Genomic DNA, 16372 nt, shown 5'->3' with positions numbered 1-16372 from the left:
TAATAATAATTTTTAAAAAGATAATCAACATGTGGTATAGACCAGCATCATTTCTCATAAAGACAATGGCAACTATCTTCTTATTCCTTATTCATTTAGCACCACAAGCACTGGCAGAATAAGAAACACAAAACATACATACGCCCAAAGATATAAAATATTTGCTACCTCCCTTAATCAGCCCCTAAGCTCTGCAAGACCAATAGATGGTAATCTTACTCATGGCAACTCCATGCTCCAAAGAGTATGCCCCACTTCTGGAATAGTAATAAAAAGGTGGTTACAAAAAAAAAAAAAGGGGGCGCCTGGGTGGCTCAGTTGGTTAAGCGACTGCCTTCGGCTCAGGTCATGATCCTGGAGTCCCAGGATCGAGTCCCACGTCGGGCTCCCTGATCAGCAGGGAGTCTGCTTCTCTCTGATCCTTCCCCCTCTCATGCTCTCTATCTCATTCTCTCTCTCAAATAAATAAAATCTTAAAAAAAAAAAAAAAAAAAGGTGGTTACAGGAAAGGACCTGCAGGTTTCCTAACATCAAAAATTATATTCTTTTCTTTGGGGTTTATTTTCCAAAGGGTTAATCTTGTACTTTGCCCAGGAGCTACATCTTACAAATAAACATTTTTATCATTGATTTTTAAATATTCTAAATTATTTAAGTTTTAATGATTGAGCTTTTAGTACTAACACTAATAATTCTGGCAATCCCAAAACCTCACTTTTTAAGTCTAAAACTAGTATGATCTAATACTTTGAGAATCCCATTTAGGAAAGCCCTTGTCTATGGAGACAAATGCTACCTTCCCCACACGTCAACAACCGTCCTAAATCAACACCACACTTTAAGAACAGCCAAGACAATTAGTGAAAAAGAAGTAACAAGTGTTGACGAGGAGGTAAGGAAAAGGGAACTCTTGTGCACGGTAGGCAGGAATGTAAATTGGTGCAGCCACTATGGAAAATAGTACGGAGAGTCCTCAAAAAATTAAAAACAGGACTATCACGTGATTCAGAAATTCCATTTCTGGGTATTTATCTGAAGAAAACAAAACCACTAACTTGAAAAGATGTATGCACCCCCATGTCCACTGCAACATTATTTACAATAGCCAAGATATGGAAACAAACAACCTAAATGTACATTGATAGATGAATAAAGAAAATGTGGTGTACACACACAATGGAATATTATCCAGCCATAAAAAAGAATGAAATCTTGCCATCTACAATAACATAGATGGACCTTGAGGACAGTATGCTAAGTGAAATAGCGCCTGCCTTCGGAGAAAGACAAATATCAAGTGATCTCACTTATATGTGGAATCTAAAAAAGAAAAAAAAAAAAAAAAAAAAACAAGCTCATAGATACAGAGAACAGATTGGTGGTTGCCAGAGATGGGGGACAGGTGAAATGGGTGAAGATGGTCAAAAGATACAGACTTCCAGTTATAAAAATACATGTCACGGGGATGTAATGCACAGGATGCAACACATAGCATGGCGACTCTGGTTAATAACACTGTAGTGCATATTTGAAAGTTGCTAAGAGACTAAATCTTAAAAGTTCTCATCACAAGAAAAAACTTCTGTAACTATGACGACAGATGTTAACTAGACTTATTGTGGTGAGTGTTTTACAATACATATACAAATATCAAATCACTTATGTTGTACACCTGAAATGAATATAATGTTGTAGGTCATATACCTCAATAAAAGAAAAAACAGCCAAGAAAAGGCACATCCTTACACACCAGACTGTACTTAATTTATGCTTCATTAGATTGTTAATCATATCCTTTAAAACTCTTGATTTGAAAGCATATCTGAAATAAAACTAACCAAGATATAAGATTACTGCTTTCTTTGAACAGAAAATACAATAAAGATTATTTTGATTAACTTTTTAAAAATCTTCAATTATTCAAGGCTCATATCACAAAAAGTAGGGAAGAATGCTTCAGGTGTTCCCAACTGGATGAAATGGAGAAGAGGAAATCGAGAAAGTAAGACCTGAAGAAAGCACACCATTAAGGAACTCTATTAATATTTAGTTCTTGATCATCCGTCCACTCACCCTCTACCCAACAAGCATGTATTATGCACCTACTGTGGCAGGGCCGAGGCCATCAGAGGTAAGGAGAAAGAGTTCTGACCACAAAGTGCTGAGAGAATCTAGGTGGGAAAACCATATGAGCACAACTAGAACACATGGTGGAATGCTCTAAGTGTCGTGGGAGAGGAAAAAAGAACGTGGTTAATTCTGCTGGCACAGACCTGTGGACCTCAGCAAAATGGGGATCCGCGCAGTGGGTGGGTGGGTACTGGAACTCAGCCCTGGAGGAAGTGCAGAATTCAGGAGAGTGAAGGAAGGGTGATTTGGGGGGGGGGGGTGTCAATGCTACCCAGGGAACATCACAGACACCAATTACGGGACACGGAAGGCATGGAGTAGAAAGTAGGACAGAAGGGATGAGGCCACTGGATTTCTGGATCAACTGTAGCTTATGTTTTTTGAGGGTTTTTGTGGGTTCTTTTAGATTTTATTTATTTGACAGAGAGAGACACAGTGAGAGAGGAAACACAAGCAGGGGGAGTGGGAGAGGGAGAAGCAAACTCTCCGCCAAGCAGGGAGCCCGATGTGGGGCTCGACGTGGGGCTCGATCCCAGGACCCTGTGATCATGACCTGAGCCGAAGGCAGACGCTTAACAACTGAGCCACCCAGGCGTCCCTGTAGCTGAGGTTTTAAAGTTTTCTTACCTTGGTTTCATGAATAACCAACCCATAAAAGGATAATTTACAAAGTCAAAAGAAACCATACTTTCTCTTAAAAAGTGGAAATTGCTTTATTATATATTATCTGAAACATTCTCAAAGCAGACTTGCAGAAATGAGTCATCAGACTGTAAAATGTCATCACAAACATCCCCTAGCAAGGGCTTAGAGAGCCAATGCTACGTTGATGTGTTTGCAGACATTTTCTAAAACAATGTTTTTTCAGGTTTATGGTCACAATACCGTCAGCCTCTCTAATAAAAATGTACACTTATATTCCAGCTGCATTACCGGTGCAAAGAGCAGTTATTCATCAAACACCTTTTAAAATCCTCTCTTCAGATAACCTATTCAGCCTACTGGGGAAACTCATATCAAAAACAAAATATTTAACAAGAGACAGCCACACATGAATACGCACACACGCACAGTCAGAAAAAGAACAAGGATTTGTCAAAAAGAAGAACTTCTTCCTTCCTCCAACCAGATTCAGGACATTTATTTACTGTTATGCCTAAGAGGTTAAAAATAAGCTAATTCATCAAGTCCCAGAAATGTGATTTGAGCAATGGTTCATTATAAAAGCATTCCTACAACAAAAGAATTGAGAGTTCCCAGTGGAATTAAATATAATGGGATTACCACTAGTGTTCACAGCAGCTATAAACCAAACCATCTACTCCATCTAGTAAGTATCAAAAGACCCTCAGGTACAACACCTACTTGTGGGATGACCCTTGCCCATCAGGAAGATTTTTCCTAAAGTTGCCACAATAAAGCTTTGTGCACCTATCCATTTCTTGATAGGTTTAATGTTTCTTGTCACTTCTTGTTTCTGCTCACAGGCTATAAACATTTCAACTCCGGCTCCATCTCATTACTCTTTTCATGGCTCCCTATTTCTTGCCCTGAAATCTACTGAGAGAAATTCTCTTCAGGGCGCCTGGGTGGCTCAGTTGGTTGGGCGACTGCCTTCGGCTCAGGTCATGATCCCAGGGTCCCTGGATCGAGTCCCGCATCGGGCTCCCTGCTCGGCAGGGAGTCTGCTTCTCCCTCTGACCCTCCCCCCTCTCATGTGCTCTCTCTCATTCTCTCTCTCTCAAATAAATAAATTAAAAAAAAAAAAAGAAATTCTCTTCAGTAAACTTTGTTTATAGTGCAGATTTCATACATCATTTCTCACCAGTATTGTGAATCCTGAAGAGAAATCTAATTATCCCCGGGATGCCTGGGTGGCTCAGTCTGTTAAGCATCTGCCTTCAGCTCAGATCATGATCCCAGGGTCCTTGGGATCAAGCCCCACATCGGGCTCCTTGCTCAGTGGGGAGTCTGCTTCTCCCTCCCCCACTTGTGCACACACTTGCGCGCTCTCTCACAAATTAAAAAAAAAAATCTTTAAAAAAAAAACAAAACAAATCTAATTATCCCCAAAAGATCTGTCAAACAAAAGCCTGGACTGCAATGTCTCTATTCCCTTTATAATGAAGATGCAGCTAAGATAAAAATCACATACAATCAAGTAATACCATTTATGAGTTAATGGAATAGGAAACTCTGAGAATAAAGAGATTTACAGGCATTGCTAGTTGACCCAAACTAGATTTTAAGTCAGGTGAGGACAGGGTAGGTAGCAAGGAAATCAGAATTAGGACAGGTGAGGGTAGTAAGAAGGAAAAAAGGTGGCGAGTAAACAAGTTCAGCACCCCATTTAAGAGAGAACCATACATGTCAATTACATCTCAATTAAAAAGAGCGAGAGAACCACAGCATCAAAATTAGACTCTTACAGTAGCTGAATTCAATACAATCAGTATTTATTGAGCACTTCCTAGGTACAAAGCCCCTAGGAGACTGTGTGAAGACAGATGTTGGTTTGCCACACTTCCGCAATTAACTACTTAGAACATATTTGTTCAAACACCAAGGGCTGATTTTTTAAATTTCTTAAAACCTTATTTATGGGGGGCGCCTGGGTGGCTCAGTTGATTAAGCGTCTGCCTTCAGCTCAGGTTATGATCCTGGGGGATCCTTGGATCGAGCCCCGCATCGGGCTCCCTGCTCAGTGGGGAGTCTGCTTCTCCCTCTGTGTCCCCCCCTCATTTGTGCACTCTCACTTTCGCGCGCATCCTCTCTCAGATAAATAAAATCTTTAAAAAAAGTTATTTATGCACCACATTTTCCCATTAAAAGACAATTTTAGAAAAATGGGTGAGGATGTGAATGGAGGAAAAAATGAAAGTAGAGACGATGAAACCATGAATATGGTAAACACACAAAATGCTTATCATTTCACATTTGTTAGAAGGTGGGTTGAAAATCGGACTCTAGGCTTTCTGGCAGCCAGTGCACAGGGAGAACAGCCCTGGCTACACACTCATTTCACTTCTGGTACAATACACCCAGCATCTGGGCAGGAGAAGCCAGTGACTTGAATACTAAGACTAGACAGCAATTTCTTCTGGGGTTCCTCTTAACCTTTTAACTGACTACCATGTTTCATAGGACTGTTTTTTTAAAGGTATGCTAATGTGGGAAATTCAGTAAAAACATTTGGGTGAGAGATCCCATGCAGTCTGAACTCAGATGTATGAAGCTCAGAGAACAGCGAGTTGGTATTTATTTTTAAAAAGACAGGAAAATTCATACTGTGGTAAATTAAATGGGATTTTTTAAAAAGGAGATGCTTTGGGGCGCCTAGGTGGCTCAGTTGTTAAGCAACTGCCTTCAGCTCAGGTCATGATCCCAGGGTCCTGGGATCAAGTCCCGTATCGGGCTCCCTGCTCTGCGGGAGGCCTGCTTCTCCCTCTCCCACTCCCCCTGCTTGTGTTCCCTCTCTCGTTGTGTCTCTCTCTGTCAAATAAATAAATAAAATCTTTAAAATAAATAAAAATAAAAAGATGCTTCTAGAATATGGCTGAGGTAACACCGTTTATTATCTATTGGTTTACAGCCTACAGGTTAGCTCAAGATGTCTATTATATAATGGTTTCAGGGTTCTAACGCTAGATACTCTTGAATAAGCAACATTTCACAGATGAAAACACTGCTAATGACAGAATGAAGTATCAGAGCGAGACTTAATTCTGACATGCTTACCCAATCAAATAAATTTCAATTCCTCTTCAAAGGGAAAACAGTTACTACAACCACAAGGTAGAGCTGCTAGTCTACTGACTGCCTAAGATCACACAGAGGATTGTTCAACCATTCAGACAACCATTCTGACACTGACAGTATTTCATTCAATACTCTCCTTACATCCCCTGGTAAAATTACAAAATGGCCATTTTCAAGATGGAAAGGGCTTTGGGGACCAATTAGACAAGTCTCTTTGTTTTGAAAAGGGAGTACAACAGGCCCAAATAGACCGAAAGACTTGGCTAAGTTGAGGGAGCTCTGGGGTGGCCGGGCCACGAGTGCCAACCGCCTACCACCACCTCAGTTAGCTGCTCATTTCTATTCTATGGCCTAAACACATTGAGTTTATAGAGCAATCAGATCAACCAGTATTTGCCTCAGGTTTTCTACCTTAGTTTCACAGGGACCTCATTCCACAAATATTTATCTGCCAAGACACAAAATTATTTTCTAGCTTAGAGTTTGCCACAAAACAGCACGAATGGTGTTTGTTAAATTGCAATAAATAGTAAAATCTAAAAACAAAAAAACCGAGGGCGCCTGGGTGGCTCAGTTGGTTAAGCGACTGCCTTCAGCTCAGGTCATGATCCTGGAGTCCCGGGATCGAGTCCCGCATCGGGCTCCCTGCTTGGCAGGGAGCCTGCTTCTTCCTCTGACCCTCCCCCCTCTCATGTGCTCTCTCTCATTCTCTCTCTCTCAAATAAATAAATAAAATCTTTTAAAAAAAAAAACCGAGCACTAATACTAATACCTAAGCACTGGGAAGACAGTAATGTTTAATATTTAACAAACTGGTCTAGAATGACCTTGCCCCAATGGCTTCTATAACTTAAGTACAAACTCCAACGTACAAGTAAACACCCTCCTCAGGAGGGAGCTCTGCAACCAGTATCACAGACTACAGTGCCCTAGTTACAAACACAAGAGGTAGAATGAGAGTCAAGTGTCAAATGGGACTGACCTAAATTCAAAAGGCAAAAACAATTTCTAAATTAACATCTGGCGGTGGAATGAAAACATGTATTGCTATACTGCTTTGTTTCCAGATGTTAAAAAAAAAAAAAAGCATACCCAAACTTCTCTGCAAAGTACACTTGATTTTTTTAAGTTTTAAACACAGCTTATGTAGAGACTCAAATGCTGTCCTGGGGGCCTGAAACCTTACCAGGGAGGTTTTCAAACTAAGCAGCAGAAAACCCAAGTTAAGAAAGGCACAATTAGGTAAGGCCTTTCTGTTTAAAGGTAATTTACCAGGTGCCATCATCACTCAAAGCTGCGGCCTGCAGAACAGAAAGGCCAGCAGGAGCCATGGATTGCCCTGACAACCGCTCAGCCTCAGCCAGCGTGCTGAGGACAAGCAGAGATGCTGACACCGGATCGTGACCATAGACACCGGGCATGCCTTGGCTAAAGGTAACACAACATGCTCTTGCTCGCTTATGCTTCAGATTAAATGCGTTCTTTAAAAAACAATTCTGGTATACGAAGCATATCCATGTTGACAAACTTTTTTCCACCCACAAAATACTGACAGACTTACCTACCATATGAAGGATGAGAATTGTATATTTTCCAAAATTACCAAATCCTCCTATAAATTATAGCACACTCATACTTTCAGAAAAGGTCAAATATAATTGGGAATGCTTACTTGAACTACTATTAACGACAAGTCCTTGCAAGCTAAGATTTTATGAGCTGTGGGGTTGCAAATATCACTTTTGTTGTGTGTTTTTCCTGTTTTCATGGATGCTAGCGGTCTGAATGTGGCAAAAATATATAAAATACTTGTCTTTAGCCATAGGACTTTTCATATCACATGGGGAGACCACAAAACAGACTTTAGAGTGAAAAATGTCCCCACAGCCAGTTAATATGATTTGTAGACAATGGTTTAGTAGTCCTAACTAAAACTCCTAAGTGGCCAGGATATTTGTCAGTTTCTTTATGGTATGATTTCAAAGAGGCATACAAAGAAGCAAACGCACAGGCTTGTCTTTCTTCTTTCAGGGGTCTTTTATGAAGTAAAATGATGGAAGCATTTCCACTTCTAAAGTTCAGTAAATTGACTTAATAGGATGGACAGTCAAAACTTAAAACAAATATCTGCAAATTAGAAACAAGCCAATGTAAGGCTTAAGATGATTACCTAGAGGCAAAGTACTAACCAGTGTTCCCCTATGATTAAGCCTAATAAGCCCCACTGTATCATTTTCTTTTTTTTAAAGGGCATCCACATTCCTGCTGGGGCATGCAATGCACCAGGTGGGAATAGCATCTGGTGGGAAATACGGAGAAAGGGCAGCCAGTCTTGGGCTCTGTAACAATTCTACTCCAGATGTTAAATGGACTTAATAGAAAACGGAATCATTCATGTTTAAATGGTGGTATACTGAAGGGGGCTCCTTGTGTTGGGCTTGTTTCACTGGTATATTTTTGACCCAGAAGTGCAACACTTTCTAATAAAGTACAATTTCATAAAGTGGAAGCCCCTCTCTCCAATTTACTGCTAAGTATCATTTTAAAGAGTCTGCCCCTTTTCCTAGGTGTTAGTAACAAAATGCCCTTCCTCATTCTCTCTCAAACACTCAGGGAGAGAATTCTAAGTATGTATTTAAATATTTCCTCCAGCATTCAAAACTGTGAAGCCCTGAAATAGCTGGAGGAAAAAAAAAAAAAAAACAGGAAGTGAAAGTGACAAGATAATGGCATGGCTTTTGTTTTTCTTGCAAACTGCACAGCTAAACGTATTTTTCTCTTTAACGATCTGAAATTAATCTAATGGGGGGAGGGAGGCTGAGAATTAAAACTCAGAAACAACACGCTCCCCAACCACACGCACCTGGAAGGCTCTTTTTAATGGGGCTGTCTCCTCATCAGGCTCAGTTAGGGCTCCTGTCGGGCTCCATCCCAGTCCGAGTTGCACGCAGCATTTTGCCCTATCTCTGTCTTTTCTAGGGCACATCCACTCTCTCCCCCCTCCAAGCAACGGTTCTACCCAGGCCACAATACAACTGTGTCAGGCCCGCTGTTACTCACCGACACACACTCATGATTCACCCGTGTCTCAGGCCGGTGGTTTTCAGAGTGGAGATTTCACTTCCCTACGACAGTGCACACGCGGGGCAGTCACTGTGCTCCCTCGTTTTCTGAGCCCCTCTCGCCACCCACGACCGAGCCGACGGCAAAGGGACTCGGAAAACTTCCTCCTGAGTGCGTTTTGGCCGTGGAGAAACTGCCTCCCGGAGAGATTCTGCTGCTCCCCGGGGCGTCGCCCCGCGGTCCCCGCACCCCAGCTTGGCGGAGGTGATGCTCCTCCTCGCCGCCCCGGTCTCGCCTTCCCTCGGCCGCTGGGCGTGACTGCGCCTGCAGACCTGGGGACCCACGTCTGCGGCCCGGGCGCCCACTCGTCGGGGTCCTCCCGCGCGGAGCCGGAGGGCCAGCAAAACGCGGGGAACTTGCCGGCCGCTCGGCTTTCGCTCCCGCCCAAGTTGCCCTACGCAAACTTTTCCAGCCGCCCCCCGGCCCCCGAGCCGGGCTCCGTCTCACCTGAGGCATCGGCGTTCGCGGCCGCGGGTGCGCTCGGCCCCGGGGTCCGGGGGTCGGCAGCAACCGCGGGCGCCGCGTCCAGGCACCCCTCAGAAGCAGCATCCTGCCCAAGCGCGGGCTCCCGCGCGAGTCAGCCGGCCAGCGCCGGGAGGCTAGCAGCGGGCGCTCTCCGAGCACGCAGCCCGGCCCGCGCCTCCCGCCGGCCCCCGCCTCCGCACGCCGCGCCGCCGGGCGGGGGGCGGGCTAACGGGAGGGTGTGTCCCGCTTCCCGAGGCTCTGTGTACGCGCCCGGCTGCAGGCTGCTTTCTCTCCTCCGACGGAAAAAAAGAGAAAAAGGGGAGGGGCGCTAGTGAACCGCCCTCGCCCGTCTTAGATTTCGACGGGCAGCGCGAATGCTTGGCCGGCACCTCTTTTTCCCGTGGAAGCCCCTTTAGGAATGAACGAGAGTTTGCGATCACACCTTGGGGGCTGTTGATTTCAACACCCACCGTTAATTCTGGGGACTTAGTGTCTCCATTCCCGGCCACGGGGCAGTGAGGAGTGGGGGTGAGGGGAGGAGAGCCTCCGGGAGCTGGAGAGACGCAGGCGGGAACCCTCTGGAAGTCAGTCTCCAGGACCGAGTGGGAAAGCGGGAGAGAAGCAGGTCCCCAAGGCTCCACACGTCAGTTGTCTCCGAGGCTTCTGCTAAGGGCAGCGATGGCCAGTGAGCGTCCATCAGAGTCAGCTCAAGGCCTGCTTCTGCCGGAGGTTTGCAGTTCTCTAGGCGGTGGCCTGCCTGGAGCTCTTTGGGACAGTCTCCGCCACGGCACAGTTGGCTTCTCTTTTCAATCACGTTTTTAATGCAAAGAGCTAAGGAACCGGAACTTAGTCTTTCCAGCAACTGGAAAACGTAATGTTTTGTCTTAGAGACTTTTTGTTTATAAAAACAGATTAAGAAGGGATGCCTGGGTGGCTCAGGCATGATCCCAGGGTTCTGGGAAGGAGCCCGGCATCGGGCTCCCTGCTCAGCTGGGGAGCCTGCTTTTCCCTCTGCCTGCCGCTCCCCCTGCTTGTGCTCTGTCTCCCTCTGACAAATAAATAAATGAAGTCTTTAAAAAATAATAAAAAATGAAAACAAATTTTAGAAACACCATTTCAGAGCAACCTAATCTTTCACATAGCTTGCTTATAATAGAGTTCTTAGATAAAATACAGGATGCCCAGTTAAATTTGAATTTCAGATGAACAACAAATAATTTAAGTATGTACCAAATGTTGCATGGCCGACACTCTTTAAAGAAAAATGAGATATTTGGGATATACTTAGACTAAACTATTTGTTATTTATCTTTTAGCTATAAAATGAATGAAGTCTGGGGACCTAATGTACCACACGATAACTATGGTTGATAATACCATATCGTGGGGCGCCTGGGTGGCTTAGTTGCTAAGTGTCTGCCTTCGTCTCAGGGCATGATCCCAGAGTCCTGGGATCGAGCCCCACGTCAGGCTCCCTGCTCAGCGGGAAGCCTGCTTCTCCCTCTCCCACTCCCCCTGCTTGTGTTCCCTCTCTCGCTGTGTCTGTCAAATAAATAAATAAAATCTTAAAAAATAATAGTAATAATAATACCATATCGTATGCTTGAAATTTGCTAAGAGAGTAGATCTTAACTGTACTTAGCACATCAAAAAAAAAGTAACTATGCTAGGTAACAGATGTAACAGATGTATTAATTAACTTGATTGTGATAATCATTCAAAATGCATACATATATCAGGCCATCGTATTATACCCTTTAAATATATTCACTTTTTATTTGCCCATTATATCTCAATAGAGCTGGGGGGGGGGGAGAAAAAGGAACAAAAGAGTTTTATAAGGGGAAGTGGAGAAGAGGAGGAGAAAATGTCTATTTTGGAGCATAGACTCTGCCCATGCACATTGTAATACTTTTTTCCCAACAGTTTTTGGCGACATTCCCTTTAATTAAATTTTTATAGCACAACAATTTTGCAAGACTTTCTACAGAGAGACTAGGAAAGATAGCTGTCTTTTCTCTAGCAGGTTGATTTGTTATATATCATTGATAGTTGAGAAAAGTGTCTCTAAGCTTTACGACTCACCATTGGTAACACCGTGTTAATTCTTAGGATTGTTCTTAAATTGGGGAAAACTTCCTTCAGGTGTTTTTCGTGTACATAATAATTGAAAGAGTATTCCACAGACCAACTTCTGGGTCCACTCATTTCAAGCGCCACTTTTCACTAGCCACAGACTTCTGGTAAGTTGGCACTCTAGGACCCATTCATACTCTAGTACAATCTCGGCTCTGCACTTTGGGGTTACACTACAGGGTAAGTTGGCCCAGTAAGTGATCGGAGGATTCTTAGAAGCCACTTCTACATGGGTGTGGCTAGCAATAATTTAGTAAACCTGGAAATGGCCTGTAAGCTGCTTAAAAATATCCCGCTAAATCCAACCTAGATGTACCTTCAATTCAACTTACTTTTTGCTGGATCTTGAAAATGGCCATAACTCCTCAACCACCTGATAGAAGAAAATGTGTGACAGAGGAGTGGTTGAACAAAAAAAAGAGATAGTGGTCTTACTTTTAGAAAAACAACAAAAACACCAACACATTGCTAGGGACCCCTCACCCCACTGCAACGGTCTTGGAAGAGGCTTGTGTAAGTGAAGAGCCCCTGAAACTTAAACTAAATTAACTTTGCTGGCACCTAAGTCTTCAATAAATGCTATTATTGTTATTACAAACCATTCCATTGCACTTAACACCTGCCTGTTTTGTAGCATTTATCACACTATTTATTTGCACTTATGTCTGGCTCTCCAGCCAGGTTATAAATGCAGGAGCAGGTGCGTGGTTTTAGTAATCCTCATGTCAGAGTGCCTAGCACAGTACCTGCTTTAGAGACTTAGACAACAATGAATAAATGAAATTATGCTAATGGGAAGGAAGAGATACTGCAAGAACAACTTAAAACAGCTGTGACTGAGGAAAAGTCCAGGAGCTGTGGATACAGTACTTGTGTCAAGTGCTCAAGGGCAAGGAACAAAGACCTCAAACTAAAAAGAGGGACACCTGGGTGGCTCAGTTGGTTGGGCATTCGACTGTTGCTTACAGCTCAGGTCATGATCTCAAGGTCATGGGATCAAGCCCCAAATCAGGCTCTGCACTGGGCATGGAGTCTGCTTAGGATTCTCTCTCTCTCTCCCTCTCCCTCTGCCCCTCTGCCCCCCAACCTCTCTCCAAAAAAAAAAAAAGAGAGAGAGAGAGAAATGCAGAATTATAAGAAGTGTCTTAAAAACAGCCAGTGTAATTCCATTTACATAAGATGACCAGAGAAGGCAAATCTATAGAGACAGAGAGTAATCAGAAGTTGCCTGGGGCTGAGGGTGGAATTGGGAGTGATGTAAATGAGTGTGAGGAATCTTTCTGGGGTGATGGAAATATTCTCAATTGGATTGTGGTAATTGTTGCATAAGTCTATAAATTTGCCAAACAATCATTTGTACACTTTATTTTTTAAAGATTTATTTATTTATGTATTTATTTATTTATTATTTATCTTTTTTAAAGATTTTATTTATTTATTTGACAGAGAGAGACACAGCGAGAGAGGGAACACAAGCAGGGGGAGTGGGAGAGGGAGAAGCAGGCTCCCCGCCGAGCAGAGAGCCCGATGTGGGGTTCCATCCCAGGACCCTGGGATCATGACCTGAGCCGAAGGCAGACGCTTAACGACTGAGCCACCCAGGCACCCCCATTTGTACTCTTTAAATGAGTGATCTTATAGCATGTAAATAATACTTGATAAAGCTGCTTAAATTTTTTTTCTGACTAGTGAGATCAATGATTCAAATATGAAAAGGCTGTAATAGCTAAGTAGCATTTATGAAGTAGCTCACATTAAGTCACTGTTCTCACCAAGATTCCCATACATTGTGGGGAAGTCTGTTGGGCACCAAAGAGATCTATGTGTGCTGAGCCACTGTGTGGACAGAACCTCCACAGTAAGCCCTTTCCATCTGCAGTGTCCAGAGGCTTTCTCCCAGCAGTGTGCTGGCTTCCCAAGTTACCAGAAGTACGTGCTTAGTAAAAAGAAATAATGTTTGAAATCAATGGACCCAGAAGGTGGTTTATGGAATATTCTTCCAATTATTACAGCTCATATATGAAAAACACTTGATGGAAGTTTCCCCAAATTTAAGAACTGTCCTAAGAATTAACACGACATGGCCAATGGTGAGTCGTAAGGCTTAGAGATACTTTTCTCAACTATCAGTGATATAAAACAAATCAACATGCTAGAGAAAAAAGTTTTCTTTTCAATTCTCGCTATAGAAAGTATAAAAAAATTGTTGTGGTATGAAAATTTAATTAAAGGGAATGTAGCCAAAATACTGTTGGAAGAAAGTATTACAGTCAATATGTAGGGGTGATGGATTTTTTAAAAAATATTTTCCTTTGAGGGGTTTGTGCTTTTAAAAAAATTATTATTTATGATTTATTTTCTCCCTCTAACTATTCATTACCATGCCAATTTTGTATTCCTAATTTCTTATTGTTTTTCATAAAAAGGGTCTTCCAAAGTATATAAGCTTCATTCTCCACAAGAGCTGATTCTGCCTCTGGGGATCAGGCATAAAGTACTTCGTGTTATCTTGTTTAGTCATTACAAAAACCTTATGGGATAAGTATTATTAGCTCCCTATTACAAATGAAGAAACAGAAGCTTGGTAGGTTATACAGTCAGAATTCGAGTATGGAATTCTATACCTATGACCCCAAGATTTTTGGACTCCAGACCCCAAGATAACCCTGCCTATCTCTTCTGACATCACCTAGCCACCTGACCTTCCCATTACCACAGCTAGGATTAGGGTGAGGTGAATTGTTGAAGTGAAGAATCCAAATTCTGGCTTTATTTAAAATTTTGATATTCTGTTCATTATGGATTTTTTCATTAATTTTGATTTTTTAAAAAAATTACATTAAAAAACCAGCACCACAGAAACACAATTATAAGAGACTATTATGAAAAACTATATGCAAAAAACTGGACAACCTGGAAGAAACAGATAAATTCCCAAAATAGGAAGAAATAGAAATTTGAACAGACCAAAAATTAACAAAGAAATGGAATCAGTAATCAAAAAACTCCCAACAAACAAAAGTTCATGACCAGATAGCTTCATAAGAGAATTCTACCAAACATTTAAAGAAGAGTTAATATCAGGTACCTGGGTGGCCCAGTTGGTTAAGCGTCCAGCTCTTGATTTTGGTTCAGGTCATGATCTCAAGAGTAGTGAGATCGAGCCCCTTGTCATTGGGCTCTGCACTGGGCATGGAGCCTGCCTAAGATTCTCTCTCTCCATGGGGCACCTCGGTGGCTCAGTCAGTTAAACGTCCAACTCTTGATTTTGGCTCAGGTCAAGATCTCAGGGTCCTGGGATCAAGCCATGTGTTGGGATCTGTGCTCAGCATGGAGTCTACTTGAGGATACTCTCCCTCTCCCTCCGCCCCTCCCCTGCTTGTGCATGCCTTCTCTCTAAAATAAATAAATAAATCTTAAAAAAAAAAAAACTCTCTCGGGTGCCTGGGTGGCTCAGTCGTTAAGCGTCTGTCTTCGGCTCAGGTCATGATCCCAGGGTCCTGGGATGGAACCCCACATCGGGCTCCCTGCTTGGCCAGCAGCCTGCTTCTCCCTCTCCCACTCCCCCTGCTTGTGTTCCTGCTCTTGCTGTCTCACTCTCTGTCAAATAAATAAATAAAATCTTTTTAAAGAGTCATTAAAAAAAAATTCTCTCCCTTTCCCTTCCCCCTCTTTCTTGCATGCGCACACACACACATTCTCTCTCTCCAAAAAAAAAAAAAAAGAGTTAATATCTATTCTTCTCAAACTACTCCAAAAAATAAAAAAGGAAAACTTCCAAATTCATTCCATGAAGCAAGCATGAACCCTGATACTAAAACCAGATAAAGACACTACTAAAAAAGAGAACTACAGGCCAATATCCCTGATGAACATAGATGTAAAAGTTCTCAATAAAATATTTGCAAAGTGAATCCAACAATGCATTAAAAAAATCATTCACCATGATCAACTGTGATTTATTTCTTGGTTGCAAGTGTGGTTCAATATTCACAAATCAATCAACATGATATGTCACATTAATAAAAGAAAGGATAAGAACCATATGATCCTCTCAATAGATGCAGAAAAAACATTTGACAAAGCATCTATTCATGATAAAAACCCTTAACAAAGTAGGTTTAGAGGGAACATACCTCAACACAATAAATGTCATATATGAAAAACACACAGCTAACATCATCCTCAATAGGGAAAAATTGAGAGCTTTTCCTCTACGGTCAGGAATACAGCAGGGATGTCCCCTATCACCACTTTTATTCAACATAGTACTGGAAGTCCTAGCCACAGCAGTCAGACAACAAAAAGAAACAAAAGGCATCCAAATAGGCAATGAAGAAGTAAAAGTTTCACTATATGCAGATGACATGATACCATATATTGAAAACCCAAAGACTCTGCCCTAAGTCTGCTAGAACTGATAAACGAATTCAGTAAAGTTGCAGGATACAAAATCAACATACAAAAATTTATTGCATTTCTATACACCAATAATGACACAGCAGAAAGAGAAACAAAGGAATCAATCCCATTTACAATGGTACCAAAAACAATAAGATACTTAGGAATAAAGCTAACCAAAGAGGTGAAAGACCTGTACTCTGAAAACAATAAAATACTGATGAAAGAAATTGAAGATGACACAAAGAAATGGAAAATCATTCCATGCTCATGTATTGGAAGAACAAATATTGTTAAAATGTCTATACTACCCAAAAGAATCAACACATTTAATGCAATCCTTATCAAAATACCACCA

General features: G+C 42.1%; 1 protein-coding gene across 1 annotated transcript in view; it reads right to left on the bottom strand.

Annotated features, from left to right (window-relative positions):
• Positions 1–9738, bottom strand: part of MCUB (mitochondrial calcium uniporter dominant negative subunit beta) — an 89969-nt gene extending 80231 nt beyond the window's left edge. Inside the window, 1 exon segment of the mRNA XM_054508775.2 lies at positions 9460–9738. Coding sequence (XP_054364750.1) covers positions 9460–9561 — 102 coding nt within the window. The 5' untranslated portion in view covers positions 9562–9738.
• Between the last annotated feature and the right edge of the window lie 6634 nt (positions 9739–16372).

The sequence above is a fragment of the Mirounga angustirostris genome, unplaced genomic scaffold (genome assembly GCF_029215605.1).
Source record: "Mirounga angustirostris isolate CCGP_5_RB_7025 unplaced genomic scaffold, mMirAng1.0.hap1 SCAF_2, whole genome shotgun sequence".
In the NCBI taxonomy this organism is placed as follows: Eukaryota; Metazoa; Chordata; class Mammalia; order Carnivora; family Phocidae; genus Mirounga; species Mirounga angustirostris.
Note: the sequence above shows the minus strand (reverse complement) of the source record. Positions and strands in the feature narration are given on the sequence as shown.